Genomic DNA, 21,978 nt, shown 5'->3' with positions numbered 1-21,978 from the left:
GCAAAAGCAAATTTGGGGCCCTTCAACTTTCAGAGAATGACAATTGGCACACACTTCCATGGACCAAACCAGAAGACTGTGGTGGGTTTCATGTCGAGAACAGATCTACACCACTGCTCAGTCTCACCCGGTTTACAGCACACAATGCAATGCAAAAATACTGCTCACGTTTGTGTTTTCAAGCAACACTCACCACTGCTGGGCTCGTTGTAGTATCGACTGATGTAATTATTCATGTCATCCTCTGAAAGAACAGAAAGGCAGCCCTCAGAAGACCATTTATTTCATTAAATGGCGGAATCCCACCCCGTGGAAGGCTTTCCTCTCCCTGCATTCCCAGAGCCACTGCTCTGGATTTTGAGGTGACAAGCCTGAATGCATTACACCCCATCCACGCTGTGGCTGCAGCCAACACAGGGACTGGATTATCCTTTGTCACAGTCCAGCCTGGGAATGAGGCACTTGGGGCTCCAAAGCACAGGTGCTCTGTGCTATTTCCAGAGGCTGATGTGGGCTGGCCATTTCCCCTTGCTCTGTAGAGACAAGCACAACACTGGCATTTCTCTGGTCAGCAGGGCCCTCCCCTCCCAGCCAGGGCACACAAATACACCCGGTATTTATCCTGACGGGCTGAACCCAGGGCACCAGCACAGACAGACCCACTGCTGCTGCACACTGACATCCCCAGGTCACCTCCTTTCCCACAGGAGAAACGGAGGCACCATGTATGATTTTAATGTCTAATTCCCTACCTTCTAAGATGTCTATTCCATTTCAGATGAATGAAGAGTTATTTTGGTGTACATAACACATGCATATAAATATAAACCATAATGTTAACATTACACTCTTTGTTGGCTTTAAACCTACTATAAAGTTTTACTTAAGCAAGGGTGTAGTACTAAATTTGTAATACATGCACGAGAGCTACACCTGAACTTCAACAACAAGTTAAAAATGAAGATGTGACCACAGAAGGGAAAGCAGCATCTCTATTGCATCCACAGATTTCAGATGCTGCAGATGACAGGGATTTACTGTTATCTTACAGAAAAGCAGAACATTTTAATGTTATGGGAGAAAAATAAACTTCTCTTGTTCCGAGAGGAAGGCAAACATTGCTGCTAAGAAACAGTATTGGCAGGCCCAGAGAACATCAGGCTTCCAAAGCAACCTGACCTGCCCAATTTGTGGTATATCTGTGCTCTAAAAGCATTCTCTCCTTTTAAGTGCTCTTTTTGATACCATGTTTCAGAAACCCATGCTCATCCCTTTGAGCCAGATTTCCTTCGTCCCCTGGGTCGCTGTGGCTACAGTCCTGCCTCATCACAGCACATTGCGGTTTGCAGGTGAAAGAAACAGATGTTTTCCAGAGAACACTTTCCTCACACAACAACACCCAAACCACCAAGCACTCTGTACCTGAAATAGCTGCACTCATAAGAAGGCAATCTAACCTGACACTGAAAGGCAGCGTAGTTGTTTTCCTGGTTTCATTGGATCTTAAAAGCTTTTTCGGCCCTTGTTGATCTTTAAATGCCTGCAGTCAGAGGTGTGCTTTGTGCTAATGTCTGAGTTTAAAAGAGGCCTCAGAGTAGCTCAAGGCGATGCCGCTGAATTAGGAGTACATTGCAAGGCTTTTCAGCTATCTGCTACTAAAATACACTTCATTTCAGTCATGCATGATTGATACTCTCAGTGCCACCACACGTGCCCAGCCGCACAGACACAGGTTCTGGTTCAGAGAATGCCCGTGTAACTCTCGTTCGGGTAGGGCACTTTCAGCATCTTGGAGCCCAATTCTAACCAGACAAATGAGGAAAACAGCACAGCGCTTTGGCTGGATGAGGGTCACCCTCCCTGTCACCTGACAAAAGCCACCAACAGGGGCCTTGCGTGCTCCCAGTACAGTCTCTAAATGCCAAAACACTTTGCATCAAAGACAGGAAATGTCGAAGTTACTCACCTGCTCCCCATGTATTAAAGGCAATGCTCAAATCAAGGTTTCCTTAGGACTGCAGTGACTGCCCTGCCAGCTGACAGAATGTACCAGGGCACTGCTCCCAAACACAGCAGCTGTGTCCAAGCCGGCAGGGAGCCAGGCTGCTCTGGATGGCAGCAGTGGGCACTGCCAAACACCTGGCACTCCAGAAATGCACTGCCCCTGCTCCCTCTGAGCTGGGAGAATTCTGGCCTGGTCTGGCCCTGTGTGTGACCACAGGCACACAAGACTGGGGGAGCTCCCAGCTGCCTACTTGAATGTTATTTTGTGATGGTCTTATTACTGTCATTGCTCACCACTGCTGATCTATTTAGCTATAAATTAAGTATATATGTATGTGCATGTGTACATACATATAAAACACGTATATTTAACAAACTTGAGTAGCTTCTTATGAATAAAAACCAATAAAGAGTAATGGAATAAAGGCAGCAGAATAAATATTTCAACAACAGATTAAGTTTCTGAATCATTACATTAAAGCAAACTGACAATTAAACTCATCTGAGTCATATGGGAGTCTCAGCTGCTCTGGGCGTTGAAGGTTATAAAGAATTCCAGTTACCTCCCATTATATTCTGTATTGCTGAAAAAAGGAGTTCAAAATAATGCAACTAATACCCAAGTGAAAGCACCTATCTGTGCATATAAAAGATACCCACAAAGCCCTGGTTGTGCACAGTGCCACAGAACACTCAAGTGCCTGTGGGGATTCGGAGATAAAGTCCCTGCTCAGAGTGGGGGTCCCATGGGATCAGGATCAGCTGGTGGCACGCAGGGAGCTTGTAGGAGCGAGCAGAGAACACCAGCTTTTACACAAGAGGCAGAGCACTTGTATTATTTACATTCTACACAGTGTTTTCTGCTGTCAATCTATTCCAGTTTTAGCTGCAGAAAAAGAGTTGTCTTAAGAAATAATTAATTCTTCACAATTTCCTTTTTTTTTTTCTTTTTTTTTTTTTTACCCCTGCCACCTTGGAATTTTCAGGATCCAGATTCAATTTTTCTCTTTTCCTAGAAATCCATCTCCTCCAATACACGGAAATGTTACCTGCACTTCCTTTTCCAGGAGACAGACTTTGCATCTTTAGCTATAAAGATGCCTAAATGGTATTTAGAGCAAACTAAAAAACTGGCAGTAAGTAGAAAGGAAAAGCATTTCCCTCTTAATTCCCATGAAAACGGCAATGGCAAACTGGGATCCTTTTGCTACATGTACCAGCAGGAATCACAGAAATTTTCTGTTGGAAAAGGCCTTTAAGGTTGAGTCTACCAGGAAACCTAAAACTGCCACATATCCTTCTGTGCCACATCCAGCCTTAACAGATGATCCCAAGGAAACTTGGATGGCAGGAAATTTAGGGATGAAAATCGAAAAGGTGTGAGCTGAGAAGGGAGAGTGAGGCAGCTCTTCCCCATGTGAAAACCTGTGGTGAACAGGGATGGAACTACAATGTTCCCTGCAGAGTGGGAGCGTGGAGGCAGTGAGGCCCTGTGCAGGGATTCAGCTGAGAGTGAGCTGAGCAGGGGAAGGAAGGAGTAGAACACGCTGCTCTCTGGTCCATCAGCAGAGCTCGCTCAAGCAGTGTGGGCTGGCAGCTCCAAGGGGTGAGGCAGCAGAGACCACAAATGCACAGTGGGGCTGACTTCAACACATGAGAGCTCCCGCCGCGCAGAAGGGGATGTGTGACTGGGAAGGCTGCTCACACTCTGCCCTGACTCACACAAAGCCAGCCTCCCCTGCACTGTAACCAACCCTCGGCAAGGCTCTTCACTGCAGTCCCATCTCTGCCTGCTGCCCAAATCCCAGTGATTGAAAAAACGTGTGGTTCTCAGGCAGGATCTGTCTGACACCACTGGATTTTGTCTGATGAAGGTTTCCAAGTTATCTGCTGCTTTTCCTGCAGGACTACAAACACACACTGCAATGGTTCAGGGAGTAATAAACTACTTAGAGTACAGTGCCATATAATCTCATCTGACCCAAGAGACAACATTGCAATCTCCCTCTCTTGGCCCTAGAAAAACCTAATAGATTTGGTAAAACATATAAATGACATTCCACCCAGGGCAGATCTCATTCAGTTCTACAACGCCTCAATAGTGATCTTTGTTTCATCAATGCCTCAGGTGAACGATCTGCAACTCCCCTGCATACAAGAAAACGCCTTAAAAATGGGGTTTTATTTTGAAATATTTCATTAGAGTATTTTATTTCATATTTTTATTGCCATGGGTCGTACTGCCTTCTGTTCTCCAAGCTGAATTTTCTGAATTGGAAGGTTATTTTTTCTGCTGTGCAGCCTCCCACTGAGGAAGTGAGTCCTCAGAGTAATGTCTTACCCCAACTTCCTTCCAGAAAACAATCTTTACTGGGAGGTTTCTAAAGAGGCAGATCTTTCATGTGTTTCAACAGGAACCAGGAGCAGCCAGCTGGCACTTTCCAGGAGATTTCCCCTGCCTTTGCTTTGGAGACAGATTGCCACATTAGTGCAAGCTGCAGTACTCACGCCACTGTTCAACTGACACACACATCCAGTCCCTGCAGAGGCTGGATGGATGCCTGGGCACATGGATATTCCATCTTGAGAACAACTGTAAAGTCAGCTTGCACACAAAACAGAGCAACAGCTTCAGCCCGGTTCGAAGTAAGAAATCAACCTGTGGTTGAAGTCATGGTGCAGAAGGAAATCTGGGATATGCAACAGGCTCCATTATCGGCAGATGCTGCTGGGACAGAAATGCAGAATCCTGACAACAAATGGGGGCTTTGGGCCTCACTTGAGCAGATGATGCAGCAAGAGCACTGTGAGCTGACTGGAGCACGGCTGGGAAGCAGCACAGCTCTGTGGCAGGGTGGCTGTGCGCACAGGATGGCCTGGGGGACTCTCAGTGCTCTTCCCAACCTCGTTCCCTGAATATGGATCAGCAGATCCACTTCTGAGCTGGCTCAGTACAGTCAGACTCAGAGGAACCTGGGTCTGTCTCTGAGAGACAGCAACATTTGCTAAATCTAAAATACAAAGCTAAGGAAGAATATGGCTGCCACGAAAACAATCATCAAGACAAAAAAAATTAAGCGAAAGGATTCAAGAACAAACTGTTATAAACTAGCAACAAATAAATGCAATCTTAGAATTAGGAAAAGACTTCAGAACCCAAGCTGCTGGAAGGGAGGTGGAGGGCAGAACACATCACTGCTGTCACAAAGAACACCATCTGCTCATGAAAGGGATCCTTATGAAAGGCATGCTTGGACAGCAGAAAGCATTCCAGTTCTGTGTTCCTTTACCTGTCAGCAGTGCCTTCACACCTCTTCACATTAATGATGAGAGACAACTTCACCCTCACAGCCGTGACTGCAGGCTCACCCCTTCTGGGAGCGAGCAGCTTCTACCCCACCCATTTGTGACTATGAAATACAAGAGCCTGACTCCACTAACTGCACACACATTTCTCTAAGTGTTGCTTAAGGTTTAATTCCTTTGATTCCTGCCTGGCTGCTCAGTGCCCAGAGAACCACAAAGCCTGAAAGAGGCACCTAGAGAGAAGCCAAGCTGAAGTGGTGTGCACTTAGATACTCCATTTCCAGGAACAGACTTCAAAGTAGATACATTTCAGCGTTTGAAAATACCCATAAACTATTTTTTATCTATTGTTTTGCACTAACAGGGTTCTCATAGAGCGCTAACAGATGATCACCAAAGGAACTGGCTTCGAGTTTAAAAGCATACAACCAGCTCAGACTGCCTTGCAAGGAACAACTGACAAAAATCCTTTCCATTACCCTGCTTTGCCTTCTCAGACAGCTTATGAATAATCTTAAGGGGAGCCCTCTGAAGCTCCAGAACTTTTTATGCTCGCCTCCCAGTATCCTACTTTCTTCGCTTACAAAACTGCGGGCACCTATGGGGAGGGCAAGCTTTACCTTTCTTTAAAGCATGATCATAAATTGCAGCAGTCCCCCAAAGCAAAAGACTTATTGCTAACCCCATAAAAATGGAAATTTGACTCAGAACAGTTAAAAAAGAGTTTTTGGCGATGTGACGTTCCGGTTCTCGCTCAAAGGAATAGAAGGTTGGTATATTAATCTTACAATATGGCAGTACTGTAGAATTTCAAAAACTGAAATGATATATGCAGGAAAATGAGGAATTTCCACTAGGGACTCTAATTCATATGTTATGGGAGAGATTAAAGAATAATAAATTTTGGAAGGAAGTATTAATGGCTAGAGGGGGCACTGTGAACCTGGCATTCCCTGAAGCCTGGAACTTTGTATACCAAACACTAAAAATGATTTGTGCAGAGCAAGAAAACATTAGCTGTTATTTTCACCATGACCAGTTACTTACTGTACAGGGTACAAAGTCCTTTATAATTTAGAACTTCCTTTATAATTTAGAGATTAATAGACAGGATGATATTTACCATCATGTGAAATGGCAACCATCTCTGGGAAGAAGAAAGGAGCACTCAAGAGTATTTCCCTGCTTTTGGAGAAAGGCTGACCACAATGGTCCTGAGCATCATTAGAGATGCTGCTGTGCACTCACAGGCAGCAGCTTTCAGCCCAAGCTCTTCACAAACAGAGCTGAAGTGCTTGGAGAGTGCAGCAAATGTCAGAGCTCTGCCCTGGGTTTGCAGCTCCTCCAGCCCTGCCCTTCTCTGGGGTCTATTTGTTTCCTGCTTTTGATACTGGTACCCTTTGACTTGCAGGCTGAAAACTGCTTCAGCCTTCACATTTGTCTGCTCTCGAGATAAAATTCTTGGCAAGAGAAATAAAACCTCAATTCAAAGCAAATCGAAGGTGAAAAAAACTTCCTGCTTCTTTACCATACTAATTAGGAAATAGGATATATCCTCCATATATTTTCCATGGAGTTTTCCTACTCTTGGTTTCTTGCTCTGGAGAACAGAAGTGTGAGGCAGCAACCAGCTCATTGTTCCCAGAATTAGCACAGGACTGGCCTTTGGGAGGAGGCATGAAATGTAAGCTGGGGTGTATCGGGGCTCCTTCAGAGCCCATTGTCCCTCTGACCAGAGCTCTTGCTTCTCCCAGTCTCGTACCTGCAATTAAGGCACTTTAAATACAAAGAGCAGGAGATCTGCTGAGGGAAAATCTGGGTGAAAACATGCAATTTTACACTCCCAAATCAGCCAGCACACACACAGTTCTCTTGGTGCAGGTCTCTGTGTGTCCCTACACAAATCCCCTGAGGTGCTGGTGATACCATGTGATACTGGGGTTACCTGACTTTACTGAATGCTGTAGTAAATGGTTGAACAAAATCCTCTGTAAATACCAGAGTACAAGCTACAGCTGCCCCTAAGGAGCTTTAACTAATGTACTGTCCCATAAAACTTCCAGGTAGGGAAATGAGTAAATGTCTCAATGCTTTCTTATTCCATCAGCCCTTCGTGGTGAAGAATTCTGCACTGAACGGTTCCATTGTTCAATACAGATGAGGGAAATAAGATTAGCCTGAGATGGAATATCCCACTTTCTCGTGCAGTGTGTTCTCTAGCCAGCTCAAGCCTGCTGGTTTGGCAGAATTCAGAGCTCTCTGAAGACAGTGATTTTTTGAAGGCTGACAAAGTTTCATTTGGAATAAACACATGCATTCCATTCCATCCCCCAGCCTCAGGTGTTGTATGTAGAACTAATGTTCTGCCAGAGCATAGAAGAACAGCACATCAGAGCCTGTTCTGCCAAACAGCTGAATGGTGCCTTTGAACTGCTGCTTTCCTCTCACCAGTGGCAGTGACCTAGTCCCTCATTTCTCCTCTCCCTAGCAGTGCAAGAGGCCATGGCAGGCATGTTTCAGAGCTCACAAGTGCCAAGTGGCACTCAGAATGATTAGCTGCAGCCCTCACTCTGGAATCTTTAAGGAGGAAAAACACAGCTTAGAGAAAACAGTTGCAAAGCAATCCCTAACGTGGTCTGACACACAGGGTAACTTGCAAAATATAACCCTTGACCCGAAAGTCAGGTGTTAAAACACTGGTGGCTGAAATTCCAGGTGGAACAAGTGGTGTGGGAAGCCCTGAAGGCAGCACAGGCAGTGTGACTGCAGGAGAGGCAGGAGAGTCCAGGAATCGTCCTGTCTGCCTGTGCTCTGCAGAGCCCCACCTCTGAGTGTTTCACATGCCTGAGCAGGGGGGGAGATGGAAGATCCCACACCAACTGTATATGCCCTTCCCACAGAGAGGACATGGAGGCACCTTCAGCAGTGCCCTGCTTCCCCCTGGCAGAGCACAGGCAGCTCTGGCTGCCCCCTGCACTGCTCAGGAGGGTGCAGAATGAGCAGACACTGCCAGCATGGCAAAGGGATATGGTGAAAGCTGCTGCAGCAACTGCCAGCAGATCACTGGGAGTAAAGGTGGTGCTGGAGAGCTGGAGAAAAAAGCCCCAGTCAAGGTAGGGAAGGAAAAGAATGAGGCAGGGCTGGCCCAGGATCCTTACTGCCCAGAGGTAACTGCCTTCTCCAGCTGTGAGCTGAGATTTCCAAGTTACATAGAAGCAATCCCTCAGCCAGCACTGCAAAATTATCCCAGAAATGCCATGTGAAATCCTCTGCCTCGACTGCCTGTGCCCTGGGCTGTGCACGCTGAACACTGCTGCTGTGTGGTGTCTCATGCAGTCTGAGTTGGGCCCTGTGCTGGCAGCCCCATGTGACGACAGACTACCACAGCCTTGCTGGCCCTCGCTGTAAGAGCACAGGGAATTTCTCCTGCCAAGCTCCTGCCTCATTCCACAGAAGCTACTTGTTCAAATAGTCACCCTAATTTAGGTTCTGACAACAAGCACTACAAAGACTTTGTATGCAATATATAATAAATGCACAAGAAACATCTCCTCTGGTGCTTTTAGATGATCTCCAGGAATTGGAAATTTATTCTGCATACTCAGTATAAACGTTTAAATATAACTGCACCTTACCCAATATGTGAAGCAATACATGTTTTCTTATTTGCTAAATGTCTTTTTTTTTTAGTGAAAAGAACAAATCCCTCTAATCATGTAACCTAAGTGCAGAAATCAATTCTGAAGATTGGATGTCTACTTTGTTGCAAATGTGGGCAGCATTTTACAGGAATACATGAATAATGAGTAATTCTGTTAACCTGGATGTTGGAATGAATATCTTGGACAGAAGAATTTTTAGATCAACCTCCACAGCACTAAAATTTCAGCAAGCCTCCTTACACTGTGCACAACACTCTTCAGTTCCAAATGTAACCCGCAAGGAACACATGCATAAATTATAATATATCCACTGGGGAAACCTCTGAAATACTACAAAAAAGAGGGAAATGCATTTTCGGGGTCAGTCTGCTTGACTGTCTGCTTTTGAATACAATTTCATATCAGGAATAATTAATGGCTTTACTGTAGTTAGCACTTAGATATTATTAAGAGAAAAAAAACAAAAACAATTTCTACATGCTTTCAGTACTCTGTAGAGAAAGGAAACAACTATAATTTGAAAATGTCTAACAGCTTTTAAGGCGTCTGTCCCTTGAATTCTAAGGAACATATTCTAATTCCAATAGATTCACAATAATTAAGCTAAGACGCCCAAGGAAGACTAACATACCACTAAGGCAGAAAGTGTTGTCTCCTCTGGAATATTACATTAAACCAGGAGACATTCTGCACTCCACTCGAAGGGCTGGTGGATCACAGGAAAGGAGCTTTGTCTTTTCCAGAAAAAAAATCAAGCCTAGTACTTACATAATAAAATCTGCTCCAAGTAAATTTAACTGCTGTTGACCCCTGAAGCACAGAGCTGCCCAGCAGACACCCCGAGGCAGCAGAGTGCTCCTCACCACGGCCACGTGGCACTCAGACATGCAAGGAGGATGCCCACACTGCACTTCCCTCCTTTCCTGGCACCAGTGCTGCCCTGCCCAACACTGGCAGCTTTAGGAAACTGCTGAGAGCACAGCCCAGGCAAGGCAAACCCCACAGCTGATGCAGGAGTCCTCTCCAAACCACAGAAATGCAAGTGGCCAAAGACCAAAATTGTTTTTCAATGTTCTTCCCAATTTCCCTGCTTTCACCTCTGAGTTATTATCCTTTGGCCAACTTTCATTTGGCTGCTGCTTCTCTAGTGTTTGATGAATCTAATCATGAGGACAGTGGGGAGGTACATCCTAGCCATTTTCTTCCCCTGTCGTTCCTTTGGCTCTGTTCAGAACCTGCTCTCAAATACAACAGCTCCTGCCACTTCAGAGCGGATGCAGCCTCTCTGCAGCAATGGGAAATGGCAGCCTGCAGGGAAGCAATCAATGCCTGCTGGAGTGAGGGTGTTCAGGGAGATCCCAGTGTGGAGGGATCAGCAGTGTGTGCACAGGCAGCACTCACCTCGTGCAGGTCGCAGCTCTGTGATGCTTTCTGTGGCTTCATCGTCCGAGTCTTCGGTGGCCACCACCTTGTACCTCTTGCTGCTCTGTTTGTTCAGCACGTGTGGGACCTGCAGTGCAGCCTCCCTCTCTGCAGCCAGGTCCAAATCCTGCTGAGCAAGGTGGGCCCTCAGCTGCCTGATTTCAAACTAAAGGGAAAAACAACACCACAAACTGATGTCACGTGAGCACAGCCAGAAGTTTATACGCTACAGTTAGGGATCTATTACTCATTTTATCACTAAACACTACAGTCTGTGGTTGGGCCAGGACATGAGTCCGAGCTGGTGGTGCTCTCCTAGAGCCTGTGTGAGCTGGACCATTTCTCACATAATCTAAAGACAATGACTGCGCCATGCTGGTCTTCTATTCTGCACACTAGTGTCCTGAAGGTGAGATTTTAACAGACAATTTTAACACGTCTTACTGCCCAACCTCATGTAACCTTTATAGAAAGAGACCACTTCTAACAGGCATTTAGGGAGTTAGGTTCATGACAAATATCCTTAATTAGAGTTTGTAATAATGAGGCTTCCAGTGGAGGGGAGATTCTCTGAGCAGCAGCCAGAATAGTCCTCCCTCACTAACTAGACAAGGGGAGGATACTGCAGTCCTCTTCTGATTTGAAAACTTCTGTACTCAACAGTGTGCAGAAAACCCTGGGGAAGGTTATCACTTTTCTGGCCATTCCTCTCAAACATGTTAAAGAATTTCTGCAGCCATGAGGGGATTTGCTCATGACTGGTGTTATAAAGCAGACACCTGACAAAAAGAAGCTACCAGCTGAAGGATACAGGAGATTTCTCTTGTTTATGATGGCCATGCATCTTCCACAATGCAACAAAGACAACAGGTTTTTTGAGAGTCTGCAGAGACCCTTTAAACCCTTATGTAAGCAGGATAAAACTCCCTGCGTCACGCAGTACAGCTGTGGGGCTGCAAGGAAGAGTTTCTCTTTTTTAAAGAGTAACTCTTTAAAATCAGTAGAACAGCAGTGACCAAGTCATCTAATTCTAGAGTTTGAGAGGGAAACACAAACAAGTGAGTAACAGGCAATCATTCAAATGTGGCATTGCTGGGCCTCCCCTGGCTCAGGGCCTGAGGAGCCACAGCAGAGCAGGAGGACATGGCAGCTGCCACTCCACACTCCCAGCACACACGGAACTGGCACCTCCAGACTGGAAAACTGGCGTGGGACAGCCCTGGTGAGCACCCCTGGCTGTGCCTCGCCCCTCAGATGTGACTCAGATCTGCTTCACTGGCAGATTTTGGAACTCATCACCACACCTCACTCGTTCCACTGCAGTCAGACACGGGGCAAACAACAGGGAGGGGAAACGAGACATAACTTCCACAGATTTAGAAAAGAAAAAGGGATTCCAGTTTGTCACACTTGGAAACTATGTGCTTTCCAGAGCATCTGGGAAGGAACTACAGTAACTGGAGGGCCCATTGCAAGACTCAAATCTAGAAAGCCAAAGGGCAGTTCAACCTTTCCAGATCCCATTCAAAGCAGCTAATCCAGGGCTCTAACAAAGCACACAGTTTTCCTCCATCTGCAATTCAGTGCACAGACACCTGGCAGCTGCAAACAGCTGGCTGTAAGTGCTACCTGCTTTTAACCAAAGGGCTTCTGGCAGTGGCAGTCAGAAGCCAAGTGCAATCAGCAAATGTCAAAATACTGCCCTGCTCCCTGATTCCCTGCAATGAAGCCTCCAGGGCAGATTCCTGCACGTTGCTATTGTGTTACCCTATTGCTAGGAAGAACTGGCACTGCTAACTCTGTTCCCAGCCACCCTGAAGCATCTTGAGGCTCAAGGTGCTTGTGCCAGTATGAACATAGGGAACTTCAGGTTTTACCCTTGACTTGAAAAAAAAAAAAAATAATCACAAGGAATACCTTACATTCCACCTCTGAAGGGAGAAAGATACTCTTTCAGACACTCCCTAGTTTAATGGAAGAAATGCACTCAAACAGAATAGGCAAAAAATAAATTCAGAGATCTTTTTTTCATGTTGTCTAGCTCAAACATAAGTTCTGTTTTTCTACATTTCACCCTTCAAAACATTCACATGTGTCAGAAAAAGAAATATCTGTTATTAAAATGCTTAATTCTGGTCTAGAGATATGGTATGATTTCCTTTTTTTCATGGAAGACAAAAATTCCGGCAGGTGTTTTTTAACTCAAATAAATAGAACTAGCTAAAAGTCAGCTCAATCACTATGTCTGCATCAGATCCAATCTAAGGAACTTCAGCATTTACAAAGATTTTCTGAGCACTGTAACAATCAGAAGCCCAAATGCATCACTGCATTATACAAGTGCAAAGGAGAGGGAGCCCAGAGCAGAACCGGGGAGAGCCCAGACTCCTCCCGCCCACACACGGTTCCTGGGGATGAAGAGAACCTTTCCGAACAGCACGGGTTAGTGCCGGTTCCCAAAGCCCCACGGACGGGCAGCGCTCCGGGCACAGCCCGCGAGGTTCGCGCTCGGCGGAGCTCAGCTCCCGCCGCAAACCGGGACACGGCCCGCGGCGCGGCTCTGCTGCCACCTGCCGACGGCAGCGGGAACTGCGGCCGAGCCACCGACCGCGGGGACACAACCGGGCACGGCGACACCGTCACCGGCAGGGACCGCGACACAGTGTCACCCTGTCACAGGCAGTGTCACCCTGTCACCGGCAGGGACCGCGACACAGTGTCACCCTGTCACCGGCACGGACCGCGACACAGTGTCACCCTGCCACAGTAACCGACTGGAACACAGTGTCACCCTGTCACCGGCACCGACCGGGACACAGTGTCACCCTGTCACAGGCAGCGTCACCCTGTCACCGGCACGGACCGCGACACAGTGTCACCCTGCCACAGTAACCGACTGGAACACAGTGTCACCCTGTCACAGGCACGGACCGGGACACAGTGTCACCCTGTCACAGGCAGCGTCACCCTGTCACCGGCACGGACCAGGACACAGTGTCACCCTGTCACAGGCAGTGTCACCCTGTCACCAGCACGGACCGGGACACAGTGTCACCCTGTCACAGGCAGCGTCACCCTGTCACCGGCACGGACCAGGACACAGTGTCACCCTGTCACAGGCAGTGTCACCCTGTCACCAGCACGGACCGGGACACAGTGTCACCCTGTCACAGGCAGCGTCACCCTGTCACCGGCATGGACCGAGACACAGTGTCACCCTGTCACAGTAACCGACTGCGACACAGTGTCACCCTGTCACCAGCACGGACAGGGACACAGTGTCACCCTGTCACAGGCAGTGTCACCCTGTCACCGGCACGGACCGGGACACAGCGTCACCCTGTCACAGTAACCGACTGGGACACAGTGTCACCCTGTCACAGGCAGCGTCACCCTGTCACCGGCATGGACCGAGACACAGTGTCACCCTGTCACAGTAACCGACTGCAACACAGTGTCACACTGTCACCAGCACGGACCGCGACACAGTGTCACCCTGTCACAGGCAGTGTCACCCTGTCACCAGCACGGACAGGGACACAGTGTCACCCTGTCACAGGCAGTGTCACCCTGTCACCGGCACAGACCGGGACACAGTGTCACCCTGTCACAGTAACCGACTGGAACACAGCGTCACCCTGTCACAGGCACAGACCGGAACACAGTGTCACCCTGTCACCGGCACGGACAGGGACACAGTGTCACCCTGTCACCGGCACAGACCGGGACACAGCGTCACCCTGCCACAGTAACCGACTGGAACACAGTGTCACCCTGTCACCAGCACTGACCGGGACACCAGTGTCACCCTGGGTCATCAGTGTCACCCTGTCATAGGCAGTGGACTGGGTCACCACCAACAGGGACACCAGTGTCACCAGCACTGAGCTGGGTCACCACTGTAACCCCGTCACAGGCACCGGACTGGACACCACTGTAACCCTGTCACAGGCACCAAACTGGGCACCACTGTCACCTTGTCACAGGTACTGGATTGGGCACCGCTGTCACCCTGTCACAGGCACCGAGCCCGGGCACCAACGGCCCCCTGTCACATACAAGAAGCAGAACTTCTGTTCATAAAAGGCATGGATCTACAGAGGAGATTGCTTCAGTAGGAATTGTTTCCGAACCATTACCCCAGGATCCTGCAGATGCTGCATTACAGTGTCACCACTCAAAGCAAGCACCTAAAACAAAGGTTAAGTCTAAGGACATGTTCCTTACAGGCAAAATGCAACGAAAGGCTGCAGGAGCAAAATTAGGTTGTAGGTGCTTCTGAAACCTACTGAAGATTATATTGCACACTGACCCCAGGCAATTCCAATGTGTACAAGAGCTAATGAGATTGCTCTGACTGCATTCAGGCAGTCCAGAGCAGCTAATATAAATCATTAGGAGGTACAAAATATAACAGTCTTCTGAAGTTAAAATTCTGGGCCAAGGTAACACAGGAAATTTCTATTTGCAGTAGGAACTGATGTAGTGATCTGAGTGTACATCTGGACCAGCAGAGCTGGACTGACGAAACCATGGTTTGTATTCCTAGAAGCTTGTAGGGCACGAGCATATTGCACATATTAAAGAAGAGGTATTAAACTTAAACATATGCTTTGATTTGTTTAAATTAGCTCATGGGTTATCAGCTCTGTGGAAGAACCTTGCAAATCTGACAGAGAGACAGTGAGCAAAAAAATGCACTTGTGTGGAAGATAACTTGTGACCAAGGAGACAAAGGTAAGCCACCTCCTGACTCATGGTAATTAGAAACAGAGCACCGGTCCACTTGAAGCTGCTACTGACTTTATTTACCAGGACACCTATGACATTCACATTCCTTAATTACACATACTTTGGTAGCTTCTGGGTTGGTATTTCCCAGTAAGTTCCAACATACTTTGTAATGGAAAAATATTTTGGAAAACTTCATAGAATCCCAGCAACAATCTAAGCTGAAATCGAACTGGGAGGGCCATCTAGTCCAACACCTTGCCTAAAGCAGCTCCATTTAGCTCAGGCTGCTGAAAGCCTGTCCTCTAAAATTCTATCTCCAGGCTATGTACACAGCACCACCTCCCTGGCAAGATGTTCCAGTGCTTGCCCATTCTCACAACAAAAACTTTTGTTATTGTACTTCACAGGCAGTTTGCACATTCCATGTACTGTCACCGTGCACCTCAGAGAAGTTCTGGGTACACCCCACCACAATGGAGCTGAAGACAGCAACAAAGGTGTAATCCACGTGGCTGATGTGGTAACACCCTCACTACCAAGAAAAAGGGAGATACAGAACACTTTATAGAAGAATGAGTAACTAGATTGTCTGGCATGAAGAGAAACTTCACCCATGGGAAATCTAAACTTACCATTTTCAAAATCTGTTACATGTCCTCTTGCAGTACAAACCTGGCCATGTTTTGTCAAGAAGCAAACCAGAAAGAATTATGGGGCACTCCTGTGCACTTCCTCACTCAAATAATGCATTAGGTGATTATTTCTAAGCAGGTATATGGACAGATCTACCCCGAGCTCTAGATAACATCTCCTTTTACATGCCTGGTTTTATGAAGGGGGCCACCCATCCTAGCTGATATTTTATAATACACATGAAAGACTCGAAAAGAGTCTTAGTGAGTCATGGAGTACTCCCCTTTAATGGTCTAACAACAGAGTAAGACAGACATAGTTTCTGAGAGATCAATGAACATTTTAGCCAGAAGCTTACTTGTGTCTAATGCAGGAGCAATAACTTTGCTCAATTCTATTAGTGCTGTCTGTACAGAATGCTCTGCCCTAAAACTCATCTGCCACTGGGATACAATCCAATGTTTATTTCCATTAGTTCAGCCATTGTTGGTAACAATAAAAATCAGAAGACAGTTGCAAACTAATGATTTACGGGTAGAATAAAACACGGGATGACCTTGGCTGCCTTCCATCCACCAAGAAAATGACTGGTAGTTAGAAATAAATTAAAATTATTGCAAGAGGATAGCATACTTTATTTCTCCAATAGGTAATTTTACCAGCTAAATAGCCCTGTCATTAAACTGGCAGCTGTTGTACAAATTACATTCCAAGATAAAGAAATTACAGCTTTCATAGTTGTTGCAGTGTTAAGAATGATGAAAACCCCAGTTCTAGAGGAACCAACAGGAAAGGAGCTCTGGTGTTTTAAGGCTGAGCACATACTCTTGGCTGGGCTGTGTTCAGCTGAATTACTCCTATGAAAGCTAAGCAGAGAAGATCCAATAAGTATTTCTACTATCAATCACTAATGGAAATTCCTTCACAGGTGATTCCAGAGGAAAAAAACAATCTTCCCTGACTGGAAATTGTAGCTAATGAAACTTCAGAACTTTGTTTTGCAATTTAAGTTATTCTGATAAAACCATCAGCAACATACTCTGCGTATTTTTGACAGTGACTGCAGTGAGACTTCTTTTACCTTTATCCATTTTTAGAAATCCTACATGCTCCATTCCTGTTTAACAACTTCTTTTTTGGCCAGTGGAGAATAAATAAAAAGCAAACTATCCAAACAGTTGCAGTGGGGTACTATGGAGAACAAAGTGGTGGCCTGTGCAAATACGATTAATAAATATATTCTGGTGTACAGCTAGCCAAAAAGCAACATGTGGAAAGAGTTTCCATGTTTGCAAAAGTACATCTCCAACGTCAGGCAGGAATGGAAATGTACTTTATAGTTGTGCTACCCCACCACTGGTCAAAAAACCCCGCAACTAACAAAAGAAAGATAATTCAAAAAGATGAAGGGAGGTTGTATCTTTCCTGCTTTTAATTTTTAAAACAGAAATTCTGGTTTTGTCTGCCTAGCACTAAGCACCAGCTTCAAATCAGCATGGGACTTCTCAGAGAACCAGCCACCAATTATTTTTGTTTTAAATCCCAAGCAAAACAGGCTAACTATTTTTCCCAATTCCTCTAATGAAATTATTAATACTTTGCTTGAAACTTTCAAGATAATTTCATCTGCAGAATATGCCAGACCCTGAGAATTCTAACCCCAATTGCCTGAGCAGCAGCAAAGCAGTAAGAAACTGAACACAGGATCTCAGGAAAGGAAGCACTGGCAAACCTTTTCAACAGGAATATTCTCAACCCCGTCTCTAACTGCTGAATAAATGCAAATCACCACTGAGGTCACAAAGGTGCAGCACAGGGTGAATCGGTGCCTGCCTCCACTGCTGGGCTGCAGGGAACCACGGTGACTTGTCTGCTCTGCCTACCTGCCCTGGCAGAGCTGGCACCACACACACAGGGCAGCCTGGAATCCTCCTGGCTGCTGCTCTGCTCTGGGCACAGCCGGGCAAGCCTTCCCTCAAAAACAGACAAGCACACACACAACACCATGAACAAGCAATCCCTTAGAAAGCTCAGGAAAGATGATCAAACTAAAAAGCAAAAACCTGGCAGAATTTTAGACATTAAATACCATTAGGAGCCGTTTTTCCCATCAGATGCCATACACAATGTTAATGTGAATATTATAATGCTGACAAGTTGTTCTTGACTGAATTATGAAGTTAATAATTTACAAATAAAGGATGCAGTACTCATGTCAATGTCTTATGTTGCTAGCTGCAGCAAATGAGTACATTTACCTGACATTATACAGCTGAGATGGTTGTTTGGCAGCAAGTCAGGCCAGTTAGAGGGATATGAATGCTGTCATCTTTCTATAGACTGTATTTTTCCACAGCAGATGACACATGGAAGCTGCAAGAGAACCTGCTCTGCTCTCTCAGATTTACTCCTCTCCCAATGCAGTATTTCTTTGGTTGTTATAACCATCAGAGCTCAGATTTAGGGCTACTCTGGTCAGACATTCAGGAGTACCTGGCTCAGAGTGAAGAGCAGCAAGAGCTGTTCCTGAACCCCATCTGGGATAATGAGCCTACTTTACTCAGACTATGAAACAGTAACACCAAAAATTTTTTAGAGATTGAGAGTGTTATCTGGCTGTATAGCAAAGTTCCTAAAAACAAATATTTTACAATTTATGACTGTCAAGACCTTTAGTATGGTCTAACAGACAAAATACTGCACTGGGACTCAAGAAATCACTACTTTGCTTAATGAGTTTGGTGAAGAGAGAACCTCTCCCTTGTAAAATGGGGTGGATACCACTTACCTGGCAATTTCACAACCTTGACAGACCCAAATCACAAAGTATCATCGTGCAAAGGTGCTATGAAGAGGACTGTAGTTTTGCCACCAAAGACACTTACAGAGTTGGCACTTAGTAACTCTTGGCAGAAGCCAAGCCTTAGGTTTAGAACTTTGTTAAGGTTAATGTAAGCGACTCAAAACCAGTGTTATGAAATAACACAGTGTCTACAGCTCCTCCTAATCCATCACACAGACAAGGCAACTCACCACCACCAGCAGTTCATCACAGAATCCTAGGCTGAGATCCAGGAGACCTGGACCTAAACCTAAAAATCCAGTTGGGGACCTAAATATTGATGGTTTTGTATTTCAAAAGTACCTGCCACAAGCCAGGAGGGGTAGCTGAAGCTAGAAATCTCCAGGATTTATCTGGAGGATATCTCATAGTTCACCGAAACAAGAAGTAAATCACCTGGGGATCATCCTGTTGTGGTCTGATGGCCACCTCGGCACTCACTTATCCTGAGCCTCAACATCCATCCCTGCTTTCTACTTTACAGCAAGTTAGTCAAGAACCCATTTGCATAAGACAAATGGCAAAAACTCCTGGCTCGTTGCCCCAAAAATGGTTTTACACCATTTTCATGTAAAATATATTCATCTGAGATATTTCAAACTTCACCTTCCCTTACCTCTAGACTGAATCACTGAACATTTGGGGGCCTGGGAAGAGTCTTAAATCTTGACTTGCTTCCAGGAACTAGAAGCTTCTACTGCAACATTTTGAGCTTGCCAAGAACCTCTGACTGAGCTACAGGGAAGTCGCCTTTTGCATTTAAAGCAGGGAAATTGATTTGTTTTTAACTGCACTTCCTTTTCCTAGGACTACTAGCTGCAGTCTCCAGCAATGGCTTTTGTATGTTAGTACTGTGTCAAGCTAGCTGTACTCATACAACAAATGACCTACTGGAACCATTAATTTTCTGTTGCTCACATTTGTTTTCCTCACCTCTGAAAACACAAGCCCAGCAGCAGAGGCAGCTGACTGCTGTTTGACAAATACCATGCTGACAATATCCTGGCTGCAGCTAATGCTTCCTTAGCACTGAGACCTGTCACCCCAGAGCACAAGTCCCAGTGGTGCTTCTCAAAGCTCAGCTTGCAGCGAAGTACATGAACTGTTTGATTTGCCTTGACAAGATATGTGTAAATAAAGACATAACTGAACTTTACCCCTTGTTCTTGGCAGATCTGGGTTAGTCTTTCCAGCTGCTCATCTTGAATAACTTTTGCCTTCTCATATTGCTGAATCATCATCTCCATCTCCACTTTCACTGGAAGGACATATGCTGGAAAACACAAATAAAACTTAAAGCAACCCAGCTGTGATTTGGTTTTTTAACAAAGAGTAAACCTTTACAGGCCAAAGAGCATCATCCCTTTCCCCTGCATCTAGAGAAATGGAGTATTTCTAATAGGAGCAGCACTGGAGAACTTTTTCCAGGGAAGGGTTTCTAACATAGGAAATGCAGTGTCTAGATACTGTTTGCTCAGACCTCCATCTGCCTGGCTGAACTGAAATGCATGCTGTCTGCTCTTCCCAGATTCCACGCTAGTACAGCTCTTCCCCAGTGCTTACCACAGATTTCCTGAATTGCTGGGTAGGAGGATTTTCTGACTCTAGGAGTCAGTCCCATTCCCTCTGAACCTGAACAGCACAGCTCCCTCAGGAAAAAAACTATTCCAGAGCCCTAACTATTTAATTCCTAGACTCTGTGGTAAGGAATCAGCCCTTAATGGACACAGCAGACTAAGAAAGATATTTTGAAGAAACAAAAAGGGCATTTATCTTCTATAGCTTTTCAAGCTACAGCCCAGTTTTCAGTATGTTTTCTGAATGGCTCCTGTCTTAACTATTGCAAACTCAGAGTGATCAGAAAAGCTGGTCAATACATACTGCAAATAATGTTTTCTGAAGCTACACAAAACCCTGACATTTTCTTTTTTGCTTCAATCAGAGGGCTATGACACGTCCTGAACTCTGAATACAGAGTTTCCTGGGCATTTAAACCCAAAATAAAAACTGAACTCTGATTTTTCACACATGAGCAAAATGATCATTCATTTATTTCTTTCCCCTAAGCTGCCTGAAGCGGCTGAGCACACAGTAACCTACACTAAAGTCCTTGCTCCCAGGCCCAGCCACCGAGACTGCTCTCTGCAACTTTCACTTGCTGGAGCCTTTTCATCTCCCCTGGAACATCCCCACAGAGGTCTGTGCAAACCACCACCGACATACACTTCACTTCCAGGATAGAGAGCTGGGAATCCCCAGGGCAAGGAAATCCTCCTGGAATCTGACATAAAACTTATTTACTGACAAGAACTTAGAAAACAAAGTCCCAAGACAGAGCTGGCTGTATGGTTATGGGGCGACTGCGGCAAATATCAGCAAAGCAGACTGGAATCAATTATTTTGCAGAATCGGGAATGATATCTGGTGGCAAGAGACAGGCTGGGGCATTTACGTTACAGGACAGGGGATGGGAAGGTGCCTAACAGGAAAACAAACCAATGAATTATAAAGGCTCCCAAGGAGCAGGAGGTACAGCCATGATCTCCAGACCTACTCTCCTCCATGGGAGTCATAACTCTTTTCTGCTCAGTGCTAGCAAAATGTAAGAGAAAGGACAATGACAGGAACAGTGCTAGCAACCACTCTCTCTGTATTTTTGAAACCTCTTTTTCCCAGCCTGCCAGGTAATGCTTGGAGTCACAAACTGAGTCCCCACTCACCATCAATGATCCTCTTCACTCTCCATATGCGCAGTGTGATGATAAGGCTGATAGCATCCCACGGGCTGCTGGGGCCGTTAGCCACTGTTGAGGCCACCATTGGTGCCAAGGACAAGATTATGACAGCACCATCAAACACCTAGAGAGAAATCAGCTTTTTCAAATCTTTCCTTAAAATCATATCCCTGCCGTTCCTCTTTGAACTCTTGAAGGACTCCCTCTTTGCCCAAAAGAAATGCAATTATGGTACCTATTTGAAAGGGAATGAGAGGTGGCCAAGCCACAGAGAGGCTGCATCCTATTTAGGCAGCACAACAGAATTCCTCAGTGCTTTTTATGAGGTGAGGAGAGATAAATTGTGGTGGAAGGGCAGGGGGAGAGAAAGGTATTTAGAAATACTGGCCAAAATCCCCAAGGAGAAGTGATAGTCTAAATGTTATTACAGCCATAGTTTTATCATCGCTGGTATTTATTACTTGTTACTTGGCATAATGTCATCTCAAAATAAAATGCAGTCCCTACCCATAGATCTTCCTGTCTAAATGAAGAGATCAAGAAGACAAGTAGAAAAAGATGGAGCCAAGAGACTTGATGGCTCTCGGCCATGTCCTGGCTACACAACACGAGTGGGAACGGCTGTGCACCTAGACAGAAC

At 45.8% G+C, this 21,978-nt stretch overlaps 1 protein-coding gene across 6 annotated transcripts in view; it reads right to left on the bottom strand.

The window, feature by feature from the left end:
* Nucleotides 1-21,978, bottom strand: part of TMEM266 (transmembrane protein 266) — an 89,306-nt gene that overhangs the window by 9,241 nt on the left and 58,087 nt on the right. For all 6 annotated transcript variants that reach the window (XM_040076982.2, XM_040076985.2, XM_040076981.1 and 3 more), the window contains 4 exons: nucleotides 21,324-21,462; nucleotides 19,761-19,876; nucleotides 10,374-10,560; nucleotides 194-244 (listed from right to left, as the gene is read on the bottom strand). In XM_040076982.2, the coding sequence (XP_039932916.1) occupies nucleotides 194-244; nucleotides 10,374-10,560; nucleotides 19,761-19,876; nucleotides 21,324-21,462 (493 nt within the window). The remainder of the gene's footprint in view (nucleotides 1-193; nucleotides 245-10,373; nucleotides 10,561-19,760; nucleotides 19,877-21,323; nucleotides 21,463-21,978) is intronic.

The sequence above is a fragment of the Hirundo rustica genome, chromosome 13, assembly GCF_015227805.2.
Source record: "Hirundo rustica isolate bHirRus1 chromosome 13, bHirRus1.pri.v3, whole genome shotgun sequence".
Classification (NCBI taxonomy): domain Eukaryota; kingdom Metazoa; phylum Chordata; class Aves; order Passeriformes; family Hirundinidae; genus Hirundo; species Hirundo rustica.
The sequence above is the reverse complement of the archived record's forward strand: the minus strand, read 5'-3'. Positions and strand labels throughout refer to the sequence as shown.